At 55.5% G+C, this 15449-nt stretch overlaps 1 protein-coding gene across 1 annotated transcript in view; it reads left to right on the top strand.

The window, feature by feature from the left end:
* Window positions 1–15449, top strand: part of KIRREL3 (kirre like nephrin family adhesion molecule 3) — a gene marked incomplete at both ends in the record, with an annotated part of 375278 nt that overhangs the window by 358967 nt on the left and 862 nt on the right. The window contains 6 exons of the mRNA XM_084221395.1: window positions 116–216; window positions 293–491; window positions 1721–1756; window positions 4501–4608; window positions 8997–9106; window positions 14834–14920. Coding sequence (XP_084077521.1) covers window positions 116–216; window positions 293–491; window positions 1721–1756; window positions 4501–4608; window positions 8997–9106; window positions 14834–14920 — 641 coding nt within the window. The remainder of the gene's footprint in view (window positions 1–115; window positions 217–292; window positions 492–1720; window positions 1757–4500; window positions 4609–8996; window positions 9107–14833; window positions 14921–15449) is intronic.

Genomic DNA, 15449 nt, shown 5'->3' with positions numbered 1-15449 from the left:
TTGTTTCTCCATCCCTGCCCTTCAGAGATGGACCCCAATATCCATTCGGGGCTCCCCTAACACCCCCATCCCCACCAGTCCCATGGGGTGCCAGCAGCCTCTCCTGTCTCCACAGGGCCCCCCATAATCTCCAGCACCCAGACCCAGCACGCCCTGCACGGCCAGAAGGGGCAGATCAAGTGCTTCATCCGCAGCACTCCGCCGCCAGACCGGATCGTGAGTATCACCCTGGGCACGGCGGCTGCCTGCAACGCCTCAGGGTGCCCTGGCTCACCCCCCTCTCTCTTGGCAGGCTTGGTCCTGGAAGGAGAACGTTCTGGAATCTGGGACCTCGGGGCGCTACACGGTGGAGACGGTGAGCACGGATGAGGGGGTGATCTCCACGCTGACCATCAGCAACATCGTCCGCGCTGATTTCCAAACCATCTACAACTGCACGGCCTGGAACAGCTTCGGCTCCGACACCGAGATCATCCGGCTCAAGGAGCAAGGTGGGCACTGCTGGGGGCTGCTGGGGATGGTGGCAGTGGGAATTAGCACCCGGCTGGGCTCTCAGGGTGGGGACATGCTGTGAGAGGCAGGAGATGCTCCGGAGAGCCCTCGGGGTGCCAAAGAGGAAATTAGGAAGGACGGTGACAAGGCTCCAGCTGTGCTAGCTGCAGGATTGCGTCCTTAAGGCACATGATCTTGGTAAAGGGGCAGGAGCAGGGACTAGCCCTGTAAAGTCTCTGCTTGTTAAGGTATTCCTGATTTTACCTGTCCTGCTAAAGCTGGAGGGCACAGGCTGATCCTGCACCCCTTACTCCCTGTCCCACAGTACAAGGTGATGTCACTGCCCCAGGCTGGAGGATCATTTACAGCCTTGGAGAGACAGTAGTGGCTGCTCCCAGCCCAGTGCTCCACGGTGATGGGAGTGAGCAGAGGAAGGAGTTTGGAGTGGTGGCAACTCTCCATCCTGGCCGCCAGCCACGATGCCAGCGCGTTGCACAGGGCTGGGCTCACACACCCAGCAATTCCCAGGGGATGGCCAGGGAAATTCCACTCTCGGGGCTCCCCACAGCAGGAGAGGGAGTTGGCTTGTATGAGGAATGCTTAGCTCCTGGAGGAACTCCAGTTCTCCTCTATTTTATTAAATGCCAGGGCAGGCAGGTGGATTGTTCTCATTAAGCCGTGATTTATAGGCAAGGCTGGCGTCCAGATTAAATCAGAGCTAAATGAACCCCTTAAAATTAGCCTTGGGCTTCTTCCAATGCAAACAGAGCCAGTGGTTTTTCCAGGTCGTCTGCCAGTCAGCAGCAGCGCTCGGCGGTGAGCCTGGGTCCTGGCAGAGGGGGCCGGGCAGCCGAGCTCACACCCAGGCGTCCCTGCAGGGCCACCAGGGGGGGGACAGACCTGCCCGGCCAGGGGACACCGCAGGGTGGCACAGGGGACAGCCCTGCCCGGCTAGGGGACACCACAGGGTGGCACAGGGGACAGCCCTGCCCGGCCAGGGTGGTACAGGGGACAGCCCTGCCCAGCCAGGGTGGCACAGGGGACAGCCCTGCCCAGCCAGGGGACACCGCAGGGTGGCACAGGGGACAGCCCTGCCCGGGCCAGGGGGACACTGCCGGGTCCCCTTCACGGGGCCAGCAGAGCAGAGCAGAGGGCTGAGCGCTCAGGAAGGCTGCGGTGGGCGCGTGGGCTGTGCCAGGCTGTGGACACTTGCTTTATTTTCAAACAGGTACGGAAATGAAATCAGGAGCTGGTATTCAAGCAGGTATGGAAATCATGAGCTGACGGTGAATGTGAATTGTCCCCAGCCACCACCACACCTGAGGGCCCAGCGTCCTCCTCCTGGCCCGGCAGCTTCCCGTAGGGCAGGCAGGGCAGGAAGGGGTGCAGGGAAGCTGCAGGGCAGTGGCTGGGGCAGGACTGGGAAGCTGGAGTGGTCCAGTCCCCCTGTGCCACTGACCCACTCTGGAAACCGGCACTTTCTCTGCCCCGGCTCCCCAGTCACTGGAAGGGGGATGCTGTGACTCAGCCATGTTTAAAATGTGGCAGAAGTCCCACAGAGTGCTACTTTGGGACAAAAACAAAGGGGGAAAAGTACATGTTTCCAGGGTCCTTTGCAGACATCAGCTCTGTTCAGCATAGTGGGAGAGTGATGGCCAGCATCCATTGGCACCAGAGCAGGTTTGGATGGATCTTGGGGCAGATCTGCAGATGGTGCTGCCCTTGTGGTTCCTCATCCTGTGCCTCAGAGCAGGATTCCTGGGGGAGCCAGCAATCTGCCCCTCCCTCAGCTCACCCATCCCTACAGGAGAGTTTACCATCCCCCTCACTCTGTCACTGCCCCTTTGCAGTTACCTTTATCCCAGCCCAGGAGAGCCCAGAACATTCTCCCCCCATTCCCTGCATGGTTCTTCATCATCTTCATCCCTATCACCACCTGCTTCTCTCTGAGCTCTGCCCTGCAGATCCCATTCCCCAAAGCTGAGAGCCAGCCAGCCCAGGGCCTCCAGGCTCCTGGCTCTCCAGCCCCTTGCTCCATTTTCCCCTGGGAAGGCCAAAAAAAAAATCCCATGAGGAGCTACCACTGCTGGAAGGAGCACTGCCTAGCAGGCAGCCTCAGAAAATCCTGGCTTCTTTGTGCCATGGCTCAGCTGCTGGGTTGGAGGATGCTGAATTTAGGTGAGCTTGTTGGGGAAGCTGGATCCAGCTGCAGCACCTGTTCCCTGAGCTCCAGTAGAGGACAGAGGGAATTTGCCTTTTCACCACCTGGGCACTCTCAGAGGTTTGGTGATGGATTGTTTAGTGCCACTTGGGTCATGTCACCAGTGGCCCAGCTTGTGACACATCAAGGGACCAGCAGGCCCAAGCAGGAAATCCATGAACAAGCCACAAAGTGAGAAATATCAGTTCTATTTTGATCAAGTGTGAGCAGAGCCTGAACTCAATCAGCACCACGTGTTTATCACCTGCAGTTCCCAAATTAGGGCTCAGGACCCAGGAGCTCCACAGCCATGGCCTAAGGGTACCATGAAGTGGTTTTAGAACTCCCCTGTCCCACTTGGGATAGGGCAAACAAGGATGACACCCTTTGCTGACTCCACAGGGGATGCTGGTGGAAGGACAACTGCCCCCAGTCCCACAGCAGGGGTGGGGAGGATGAAAGGCACAGGTGGGATCTGTGCTCTCAGGTCCAGGATGAAATTCGTGCCCAACCCCAGCTCCACACCCGTGGGCAATGGGAGGTTGTCCCTGTATCCCCCAGTCAAGTGACAATCCCTGGGCTTTTCTTCTCAGCTGGGTTATCCCCCATGTCCCTGTCTGCACAGACCTCTGAGGAGAACCACCTCTCTGCATACATCCTTCCATAAATTCATCCCATCCATTTCCAAGGCAAGGCCTCCAAGGAGGAAACACCTTCCAAGGAGGTGTCCAGGAAAGTTGTAAGGACACAGTCACCCACCTTATCTGGCCATCCCAGACAGGGTTATCCCCCTTTTGGTTCACAAGGTCCTACAGAGTGTTTAGAAAGAGAGGAATGGGGACCTAGAGATACCTGCAGCTTTAGGGGAGAGGGTCTTTGGGATGCAGCTTTATCATCCCAGCCAAGGAAGGCAATTTGTGGTACCCACAGCTGTGGTGTCCTGCAGTGTGAGTGCTGCCCATTGCTGCCCCTCCTTAATCCAACCCAACACTCACTGTAAAGTCAGAGCTGTGCCTGGAGGAACTGGAGAGACAGAGCAGGGAGATAAAAAGGCTTTGGGGCTCCAAATCTGACCCTCTCACCATAAATGTGATTTCCCATTCCACCGTCCTGACCCCTCACAAGCTGCTGTCAGGGCCTGCATAGATAAATCAGCTTTGCTGGCTGAGCCACAGCCCAAAATCCCCACCAGGAATTTGGTGACAGAGTTCTTGTAGGCAGATGTGAGGGTGCTCTGCCTCCCACAGACCCTGCCCACACATCCCACCCCACAGTGCTCAGCCCCTGCATGGGCCATCCTTCCTGTCCCAGTCTTTGTACATCCTCAGGAATTTTGGAAGGATGACAGTTGATAAGCCACAGGAGAAGGCAGGAAATTGGGATATAAAGTAGGCAGGGGCTGTGAATGATGACTTGGGTTAAGTCATCCATCAGCCTGCTCGGATGCCATTTCTCTTTCTTTATAATACTAACACACGGTCTTCTTTTACACTTCATCCTTTAGAGAAGCTCATTCATTAACCCACAGGGCATTAATGAGAGCAGTTGCTAATCTGCTCCTCTGGCTCCCCCCTCCTCTCCTCCCAGGGTAAACTGAGGCACAGAACGAGCAGGGTTGTACAAACTGCAGCGTCCCACGGGCAGCCCGTGCCGGCATCACCTCGCAGGGATGGGGGAGCAGGGAAGGAGCCCCAAAACCTCCCCGGGCTCATCACTGAGCCTCTTGCCAGTACCGGGGTGGGTCCCTGGGGAAAAGCCCCCTCTGTGACCTTCAGGCAGCTTCACACTCGCTCTCCTTGCTCTTGCAGAGTCGGTGCCGATGGCGGTGATCATCGGGGTGGCCGTGGGGGCCGGCGTGGCGTTCCTGGTGCTGATGGCCACCATCATCGCCTTCTGCTGCGCCCGCTCCCAGAGGAGTAAGTGTCACCTGTTGGTATCACCAATATCGTGGATGGGACAATACTGTGTGCCTGGGCTTGTCTGGCCCTGCTGCTGAACCAAACAGCAGCACGGTGGTGTTTCACCCCACAGACACCTTTGGCCATGGCTGTGTGGTGTTTCACCCCACAGACACTTTTGGCCATGGCTGTGTGGTGTTTCACCCCACAGACACTTTTGGCCATGGCTGGGTGGTGTTTCACCCCACAGACACTTTGGGCTGGCTGGGTGCTGCCCTGGGCACGTGGGGACAAGTCCAGGCGTGCAGGAGCTCTGGTGGTGCTGGGATGGAGCCTCCCCCCATAGCAGGGGCTGCTCCTCAGGGTTCCCTCTGTGGAGAAGCTTTAGGGCGATGGGGAAGGAAAGGAGTGGGTTCTGCTGGAGGGTTTGGATCCAGAGCTTTATTCTGGCCCACAGCCTCTGAACCCACAGCAGCTCCAGCAGAACTCCTGACCCCGTGGCTGCTGCTCCTTTAACCCCGGGAGAGGGCAGGGAAGGGGCAGGGAGCCACCAGCCAGGGACAGGAGGGGAGGGCTCAAGGGATAAAGGACACCTGGATGGCCCAGAGCCCCCGGGGGTAGAGGGCATCCTTTGAACCTGCCCATCACTGACCCCTTCTGGAATGGCAGGACTGACAGACAGTGCTGGGAGGGGTCAGGGTGGGGACAGGAGAGGGGACTGACACACCTGGGAGGGAATCTTCAGGGGAGGGACCCGGGGTTCTGAGGTGAACCCTGAAATCACAACACAACAGTCACTCCCACCTCGCTGCGCCCTTTGGAAGGGCTGGGGGGACTCTGGGGAGAGGGTGAATCGAGTGGAGCAGGGAGAAATCAGAGCCTGAATTAACCGGCACAATTTACTGAATTTACTTCTCCACACCAGCTGCTTCTCCTGTTGGTCTACCAAGTGTTTGCTGCAAACAGCAGCCCTGTGGGAAAAGGGAAGGGTTTATGGAAGACATGCCAGGGTAACTGCTGATCCCTGTTAGCAGCACAGGCAGCTCAGGAGGTGTGCAGGGGACCTCTTAATCTCTCCCTTGGAGAAATCCCGAGGTACAAGAGGGAGAAGCATCCTCACTGTGCCACATCAGTGCTTAAAAACCCTCCACAGTTCTGCTTCTGTTTTAATTCCAATTTTCCTGACATGCATATTCCTGGCAGGAATGACAGCCAGCAGAGGGGTTTTTCATGGGACTTGTGCATTCTGGAGTCTGGCTGCAGTGGGAATACAAGTTAAAGTGACATTAGAGACGCAGGTACAGGAGGAGGAGAGAGAAGCAGTGCAGCATTGTCTGGCCTCATTAAAAAGACTCCAGGAAATTAAAGGAGGATTGGTGGCTCTGTGAAAAGGCACCAGAGCAGGAGGGAGAAGAGTGTGATTGTCTAGAGCATTCCCAGCCTCTGGGGAGAGGAGGAGATCCTTGGCGCTGCTCCCGGCTTGCGAGACGCGTGGTACGGATTCTGGGATGCCAAACTCCTCACGTGTGTGCCAGAAAACCCACTTGTTGTTCTTTTATTTTCCCCCCCTTGATGGTTTACAAAGCCATCAAAGACACCAGGCTGCTCCTGGATTCAGTAAGGACACATGACCCCCCACTGCAGAAATGTGTTTCATTTTCAGTGTGATAATGATCCCTCTCCCTGTTTTATCCCATTTTTTTTGAACTCCCACAGCCTCCATTAGCAAGAATTAATGAATTAAATCGGGGAAGTCATTATCTTGCTTTTGGGGGAAGGATTGCTGACGGACAGCACCCAAGACCAGACCAGTTTGATGTCATGGAGGTCATTTGGTAGCAAGAGACAATGCAAGCACCTGAAGGAAGCAGGGCCAAGCTGTGTTCCCATGTCCATGGGCAGTTTTTTCCCCATGCTACATCCTTCAGAGAAACAGAGAGCGTGTGGTTCATTATTTCCCTCTCGTTTGATGGAACCAGATGGTGCAGGGCTCTTTACAGGACACACAATTTCACAGGAATGCCATGACAACAGATCCCAGACGTGGTGGAAACGCCAGGATTTAGACCCTCACAAGCTGGAGGCATGCAAGGATGAGCTGTTCTTCAAGGGAAAAGCCAAGAGGGAACAAGGCTATCCCAGCCCAATGCCTTGTGTTGTTTATCCCATCGGTAAATCAGGAAAAAGAGGTATTTTCCTCACCTGGGCTGGAAGATAGGTTCTGGAAAGAAGGCACTGGTGACATGGTGGCAGGGTTTGAAGTCCCTTTTCTCCTCTGGCTTTCTGGTATTATCCCATTTTGAAAAGGTTTTTGGGTCTCCAATACACCAGAGGCTGCTGGGTCTGGGAGTGTTCCCTGCTCTGCTGCTCCCCTGGCAGTGTGATTCCCTGGGGAGAGGTCAGCAGCCTCCCCAGGCCAGGGCAGGGGTCCCTGTGCTCCCTACAAGGCTTCTTTGCCACTTTGGGATCAGAATAAGTAAGAGATCACCCAAGAGATCAGTGAAGATCCCTGCCCTGATCTCCCTTCCCTCCCCAAAACATTTTGGGAAGGGAAGAGCCAGACCCAGCTGGGGACAGCAGCAAATCCAGAGTGCAGGTGGGATTCCCCAGCCTGAGTTCCATGCATGGGGTGCTGGTGGCACTGAGGCCACTCAGTTCCCCTTTGCCTGGCTCCAAAAGCCCCTGGAAGCTGCCAAAACAGTCTCTCCTTGGCTTTGGGGGGAACTGGGAGCACCAGCAGCTGAACCAGAGCCCAGTGACACTCAGGGGGCAGAACCCTGCAGGGAAGTACTTGGATGTGCCAGGTGGATGGGCTTTCACCCAGTTTTGAGGTGCTGATGCCAGCTGAATGCTGTGGCCACTGTCTCCAGTGGCAGGAGGGTGGGAACACCAGGCTGAAAGGTGAGGAAAGGAATTTCATCACTGTTAGTGGTGTGCGATGTGCAGAGTTATTACAGAGATCAGCTCAGGAATGATGGGATTGACGGAGCACTTGGATAGCAGGAGAAGGACTCATTTCCTGCCAGGATGACTGCAAATTCCTCTCCCAAGACAAATACTGGAGCATTGTGCAATCATTTATAACAACAGCCTGGTGCGGGCTGCAGGGACTGTTGTGTGGAGGGGACGCAGTGACCCAGAGTAACTCTGGAGAAGGAATCTCCTGACCCAGCCACTGACCACAACTAACAGCAATGGGGGAGGCAATTCCTGACCATGTTTTGGGAAAATGCAGCAAAAAAAAAGGACCAGGTGCAGACACACTGAGCCTTGAGGCTCTGGAAAAGAAAAAAATTTACTGCGCATCTGTTGTTATACCTTCAGTGACTTAACGGCCCAGAGTTATTTGAGGGGAACACGCCTGGGAGAGGAGCTGCAAGACACTGATTAGCATCTCCTTGTGATTAAAGACAGAGGCTCCAGCACCAGGAACAGGGTCCCAGCAGGACAACATTGAAAAAAGAAGCTGTTGTAACTTCCCAGTGAAAGGCTTTGCCTCGTGCCCTGAGACTTGGAGAGGTCTGGGGGCTGTGGCTGTAGAGGACAGGGGATGCTGGGAGAGATGAATTCAAGGACAGAGCTTGGAGCTGGTGTCTGTTACATCATTCATTTTGGTTTAGAGATCAAACTCCCGGGGGGTCCAGCCTTTTCTGGACTGATCCCCAGAGTCCTGGCTTGGCAGGGCACTCACTGCTGGATCCGTCAGCTGGAGGTAGATCTGACAAACCGGTGGTTCAAGGCAGGTTTTGGGTCTGGGAGGGCTGGCACAGCCATCCTGGGAGGTGAGAGCCAGGTCCGTGGCTGAGGGACAGCTTCAAAGCTGTGGAGGTCTCGCTGCTCAGATTTGCCTCCATCTCTGCTTTTCATCTCGGCTTTGCGCTGCCGTTCTGCTCCCGCCGCTCCGCGGTTTCCTTCTGCTAAAATGACTTGTTCAAAGCACGCCTGACACCTTCAGGGAAGGCAGGGAGTCTCTCCAGGAATGTTTCTCTCGTCTCTCATTGTCATTTCCAGGCTGCCTGGAGATGATAAAACTGTCCCTGGCTACATCTGTGCTCATTGCTTGGCCTCTTCCATGTGTTGTCTGCACCCCAGACTGGGGGAGGCTTTTCTCAGGGGTTCCCAGAGCCTGGGCAGAGCTGCTCCATCCCTCAGGAGCAGGATTTCCTACGGATCAGCGGGCTGGACAACGATTTCATTCCCTGTGGGAGCAGTTGTGCTGCAGCCCAGCCCCTGGTAACAGCACCGTGAGTGCTGTCCATACCTTCTGGAAACGCAAATATTGCTCCTCCAGCTCTCCCGTGGGCTTGCTGAGCTGGGTTTATTTTCTCAGGTGCTGCCGGGAATCCTCAGTCATGTCCCTGCAGAAGCTCGGACTAAGCCCCTCGTCCATCTCCCTCTTTTCGCAGATCTCAAGGGTGTGGTTTCTGCCAAGAACGATATCCGGGTGGAGATCGTGCACAAGGAGCCGGCCTCGGGCAGGGAGGCGGAGGAGCACCCGACCATCAAGCAGCTGATGGTAAGGAATTCCTTCCCCTCCCCGGGAGATTGCTCTGGGCAAGGTTTGATGGTAAAAAGCCCAGACACGTGTCCTTCAGCCCCGTAATAACCGCTCAAGGCAAAGATGCTCTTCCAAAGACGCTGTTCTCGAGATCCACATTCTCTTGCCATAAAAACTCCTCGAGTGAAACTTGGCTAACGAGGAGGGAGAGCTGCTGGGGGTTTATTGCAGCGGCCCATCTGCCCGCCGGGCTAATTGCAAAGCAAATTTGCCTCCTCACACCTGGAAAGCTGCAGAGGGCAGGGAGACACCCGGCAGGCGAGCACGAGGTGATAACGAGCTCATCACCGGGGGCTCCTGCGGGCAGCGCCGAGGGTGAGCACGGGGCTGGGGGTGAGGCCAGCCTGCCCCGGGTCTGTAACACCGGGGAGCTGTCACCCTCCCGAGGCCACTGCCTTCACCCGAGGGGACCGACGGACACGGGCAGGGCGAGAGTGGATGGCTGAGATCCGGGAAATGCAGCTTGCGCCCTGCTGCTGGTGCATCCTCACCGCTCCGTGTGCTGTGGTCACTGTTCTCCGTGGCTCAGCCCCAGTCTGCCTTGGCTTTCACTCGCTGGTGACAAATGCAAGCTGAAAAATGGCAAAGAATCCTGAAAAAAAAAAAAAAAAAAAAAAAAAAAAAAAAAAGATAAAAGAGCAGATGGGAAAGGGGGAAGGGATTGAAGAAGCCAGTGGCTGCTTTCTAGGCTGCTGGGTGGTTTTTTTCCTCCTCTAAATCTCAATTTTTTGGGCAGCATTTGTATGTCCTGCCTGCAAAAGCTGTTCCATGAATGCCTGGTGGGAAGACAAAGCTGATCATCGTAGAGTGGGTGGAATTGCTTGCTGAAATTGTCAGGATTGCCAGAGTATTTCGACAGCCAGGGAGCCTCCAAACAATGAGGCAGGAGGAGGTGGGGATCTGGCAACTTATCCCAGCACCACTGGGGTTCCTGTGCAAGACCCTTCGTTCCCAGTAGGGCTTTGCCCTGAGAAAACTGCAAGTCCATGGTGGGATTTGCAAGGCTGGAAGGACAGAGGAGGCTGGGGTTGAGTTTGGAGCTATCTGTTGGGATGAAGGGAAATGGGAAGTTTTCTCTCCATGGGACCCTGCAGATCATCTGTGTGATCAGCAGTGCCAAGCCCAGGTCTGGCTCCCACCAGGGGCATCTGGGATCATCCCAAATCCCACTCCAGACTGGAACCACCAGGCTGGAGGCACACATGAAGCCTCAGCAGAAGAGAACATTTACCACTCTGAGTGAACAAGGAAGAGGATGGTGCTGGGAGCTCAAGCACGGGATCTTGGAAACCATCCTGGGGACTTTCTTAGATTATTTTCAGTAGCCAGGGGGGGATTTCACATCATCTTGTGCCTTGGTGAGGCTGGGAGCAGAGCTGTGCCAGGCACATTGCAATGAGGATTCTGGCAGGGTGGAAATGGTGCAGAAAAAATGACAATATTTGTTTGAGAGCTGGGGAAAAATGCCTTACAGGGAGAGGTTGTGGAGCTCCTCTGGTTTATCAGCCAGACTGGTGAGAGGTGGTTTGGTCACAGCACAATGGAACTGCGAGGGTGTGAGCAGGGTTCGTACTTCAGGCTGAGCACTTTCAGATGTGACACAACAGAAACTCACAGCCTGGCTGGACTGGAAGAGGGCAATTCTTGCCCTTTCCTGGCCAAATCCAGGCATTTTTCCTGGAAATACAACAGTTGGAAATTACATCATTCGATCAGGGCTGTTCAGGAGCTGGAAGAGATGGTCCATGATGGTCCATGATCTCTGATCTTGATGCTGGCAGGGTTTGGGACAGCTGGGACATTCTATTTTCAGGGAGAAAGCATCAAAGCCCCCTCCCCTGCCTGGATCAGAACCTGCCCACCCTCATCTGCCCTCAGCAAGCATGTTCCCAGGAAATTCTGCCCAATTCCTGCTCTCCACAGAGTCTGCAGAGACCCCCCCCCACTCTGTCCTTCATCCACATCTTTGCTGTGCCCAACAGCTGGTGTGGGCATCCTCCTCCAGCCATCAGACACCCAGCCGTGGATGCCAAACAATTCCTGATAAAATGTCCCAACTTTGTCAATGAAATGAAGGATCAAGGTTAAAACTTCCCCTTGCTGATGGGGAGCAATGAGACCTCTTTAGCAGGAGGAGGAGGGCAGTGCCCAGCACCTCCCTCCCCTCACCCCGGGATTTTCCAGCTCTCCCAGTGCCAGCGTTATTCCCTCTGCTTCCCCATTTGCCTTCTCCGAGCGTCCTGTGAGCTCTCCATCCCTTGAGATGATCTCGCCCTCACAGTGTTCATCACACCCCGCAGTTCAGCAGCAGCTGTGACTGTCAGTGCCGCGCTCGGCTCGGGAGCATTCCTGTGGATGTCAACGAGGAGCAGCCACGCCGGCAAACAGCTCCTCGTGCTCTCCATCCTAACCCCATCCCGGCCTCTCGGCCGAGCCGTGACTCCAGCACAGCCTGGCCTGCTCCTGCTGAATTTCAGGATGCTCAGCGCCCTGGCTGTGCCTTTGTGCTCGGTTTCCCCCCGTGTCCCGCTCTGCCGCAGGGTGCCAGCCTGCCTCTCCGTCCCCACAAACGCTGTTTTGTCATTCTCCAGCCATCTGTGACCTCGGCAGCTCACCGTGCTTTTCACAAGTAATTATTCATGCATCTATAAACTCATTAACACCTTAGGATACGCGTCACGCTGGCTGATTTGCATATGTTCACATTGCCTCAGCGGCGTTCCCACCCCCTGCTCCCAGAGCTGTTCTGCCAGGCAGTGCCTCCGGGCAGGGAAAAGGCTGCCAGCTCGAGTGGCTGCAGGCAAAAGATCCTGGTAAAGGGTCTGATCCTGGGGAAAATAAACTGCAACAGCCGCGTTCTCCCTCCTGCGGGACGCTCTGCATGGGCACGGCAGCTCCGGGCTGTGAGGAGGAGGAAGATGATGAGCGTGGTCAGCCCCGGCGTGGCACAGCCTCCTCCTCCCTTACCACGGCTGGGTTTATTCCTGGCGGATCGGAGCCCGTGCCTCCCCAGCTGTGAAACTGGGCCGATAATCCCAAAGGAGCCACCCCACTGCCGTGGGCAGTCAGAGACGATCCCAAAGGGACAGGCAGGGCAATCACAGACATCTCCTGCCCTGGATCATTCATCCCTTCTGGATCATTCATGCCCCACCGTGGCCAGGCAGATCCAGGCATCACCTGTGGTTTGTATTTGGAGTGGAACAGTCAAGATAATCAATCCAGTGATAGGTTTATCTTTTCCTGTCTCCTTTAACCCATCCCTCTGCTCCAAGGGCCGTTCCCAGTTTGCTCACAGCCTTCACAGGTGATCAGCACCAGTCACCTTTTCCAGACAGGTGGAAGAGGAAGAATCAAAGAAGCAGAATTTCCATTCTGGGCGAGGCTCCTTCCTACCGGCAGCCCAGCGGACACAGCATCGCTTTCTCTACCTTCCGCCGTGCCCGCGGGCCGGGACGTGTTCCCTGTGCCCAGCGGGCACCGGCAGCCCCGAGCTGCCAGAGCCGGCTCTGAACTGGAGCGGGCTGCGTCTCCTCAACACCCAGCCTCGCCCGGGAGGCTCGGGGAGCATCCCTCCCTCACAGCCGGCCCCTTCCAGCGGCACCAGCCCATCCCAAAGCAGGATTTTGGGGGAGGTGGGACAAGGCGGGCAGCTTGTCCTGTGGTGGGCACCAACACCAGCGGGAGCTCACATCACCGGGCGACCGAGGCCAGAGCCGGTGTTTGAAGGTGATAAGGCTTCATCGAGCTGGGAATTCCCAGACAGGTTCTTTATTCATGGGCTTGTTCCCTCCCTGGCAGCAGAGGAAGTCGCTGTTCGGGAATCGTCATCAACATCCCTCACCCCGGTACCGTCTGGCCCGCACGAGTGCTGCCGGGTGGCATCCAATTACCCAGCCAGCCGGAAATATTGTAATTAAACCTGGAGCGAGGCGGGGGGAGGCACTTCGAGCCCGCCGGGTCTGGAGGATACTCAGAAACCTGAAGCAGCATTTTAAAAAACATACTGTGTCCACTAATGATAGCCAAGAATTTAATATCCTGTCGGATTCTCCATCTAGAGGCCTCGTTTGGTGGCGTGAACGTCCAGGAATGACGCTGGGGCATCCCAGGCCAGGGCACTCAGACAGCTCTGGTCTCTTTTTCCATCTATTTCCCTCTCCCGCTTCATAATCCCGGTTAATATTGGTGATGGAGTGAACTTGAGTTAAGGTCGATCCCTTCCCGGTGTTGGCTCAGTGATGACAAAGAGGAAATCACACTAACGAGGATCCCACCGCCCACTAATTAACGGTGTAAAACTTTAATAAAGTTGACGTTAATGAGCGGCTGTAATGGGGGAGTTGGAGGTTCGGTGATGTGGTGGCGCTTTGTGGACCTCGTGTGGAGAGTCCCAGCAGTCCCCAAACCCACGGGGTGCAGCCGAATTCAGAGCGTCGGGGACAGGCAGGGTCCCCACGGAGCTCAGGGAGCATCCCAGTATCTGGATCATTCCCACCATCACTTCAGAGGCTTAAATAAAATAAATGGCTCAAATAAAATGGCTTCAAACATCCCATCAAACCCGACATTAATTCCAGGGAGGTCTGGACACAGTGGAATTGTTCCCTTGGTTCCCACCTCCCTTCTGCCCTCTCCATCTCTGGATCTGGCCAACCAAAAAAAACCCAAACCAAATCCAAGGAATCCAAGGAGAAGCGTTTTTTCCTTTTCATTCCGAGCTGGGACCTGTTAAACCCTTCCGATAGGGTTAACAGCCCCAGTCTGCCTTTGCAGAGACGCTTTAGAGGATCGAAGGGGTCGCCGGGGCTGGCAGAGCAAAAAAACGCTCCGCGTCCCATTTTAGCTGCACTCGTTTAATCTTCGGCGACACTTGTATTTATCCTGGTAAATCAATGACTGATACAGGCTTTCTTTTCCCTAGGAAAACTCAGGTACTTTAATTTATTGCCTTTAACAGCCACATCAAAGGCTTTCGGGAGATGAACAGCAAGTGCCGCGGGGTGAATTTCCACAGCCACTTACCATCTTAAAGAGGAGAGAATTTGGGCAATAAAAGGGGATTTTGGGGCTGCTGTGGGGCTGTGATCCCAGAGAAGCCGGGCTGGAGGCGTCGGGTGAATACGGGAGAAGCTAAAAAAAGGCAACTGAGAAATTGGTTGATAATTATCCTGCTTCCTGAACAGCCCCGCGTGCTGAAGGAAGGGTAATTAAAGCTGTGGTGTAATTAATGTGCACCTTGCCCCTCCTCTCCGCCTCTCCCCGATCACAGCCAGCCTTCAAAGGAAAACTAATGAGGCGGCCAAGTTCAGCTAAGGAGGAAAGGATGAAAAGAAGGGAAAAAATAAAAAAAAAAACAGGCGATTTTGGGGGTGTTGCTTTGGGCAGGCGGGTGCAGCCCCAGCCCTCATCTCAGTAAATAATTCGTTTTCTGCATCAGCCTGCCTTTTTCTGTCCTAAACACAGAAGAACAATCTGCAGCCCAGGGAACTGTGTGACTTTTGGGCGTCTGTCCTCGGACACGGCTGGGGCACCCCTGGGCAAGTCCTTGAATCCAACTGGTGGCAACTTCCCAGTGCCCTGGGGCTGGTGATGGATGTGGGGCTCGTCCCCACGGCCTGGGGGCGGTGGGGAACGCGGGGTCGGGCGGTGCTGGATGCTGACCCTGCCTGCCTCCTTTCCCAGATGGACCGGGGGGAGTTCCAGCAGGACTCGGTGCTGAAGCAGCTCGAGGTGCTCAAGGAGGAGGAGAAGGAGTTTCAAAACCTGAAGGTGGGTTGGATCCCGGGGCCTGCCTCTGTCCCCAGTGGAGAGATGGGGTCAGAGCCCCCCATCACTCCTGGCAGAGGGGCTGCACTCGGGGTGCTGGGAACACTCCCCATGCCCACCACCGGGCAGAGCCAGCTCATGCCTCACCCAGCACTGCTGCTGCCAGGCTGTCTGTCCTTGGGCTGTGTCTCCAGTGGTGGCCTGTCCCAGAGGGCTGTCCCTGTGCAGGGAGAGAGGCTCTGGCATGCTGGCACTGATTTGTGGTCCCAGCGGCTTTTAGGGCTAACACGAAGATGTGGTGCCAGAAGAGTTGTGCAAGGGGCACTTGTGTCCCGGCCTGGAGGGGGCTGAGCAGATTGGAATACACTGGTGGCACAAGAGGACATTGCTGGATGGTTTGGTGGTTGAGGTGTCCTTCAAAGGGGGCTATGAAAATGGGGAAGGGTCTGGAGGGTTCATATGAGGAGTCACTGAGATGACTTGGCTTGTTCAGCCTGGAGGAGACCAAAGGGAGACTCATCAGGGTCTGCAG

The sequence above is a fragment of the Fringilla coelebs genome (genome assembly GCF_963513975.1).
Source record: "Fringilla coelebs genome assembly, chromosome: 25".
Lineage (NCBI taxonomy): Eukaryota > Metazoa > Chordata > Aves > Passeriformes > Fringillidae > Fringilla > Fringilla coelebs.
This window is presented reverse-complemented; position numbering and strand designations above follow the sequence as displayed.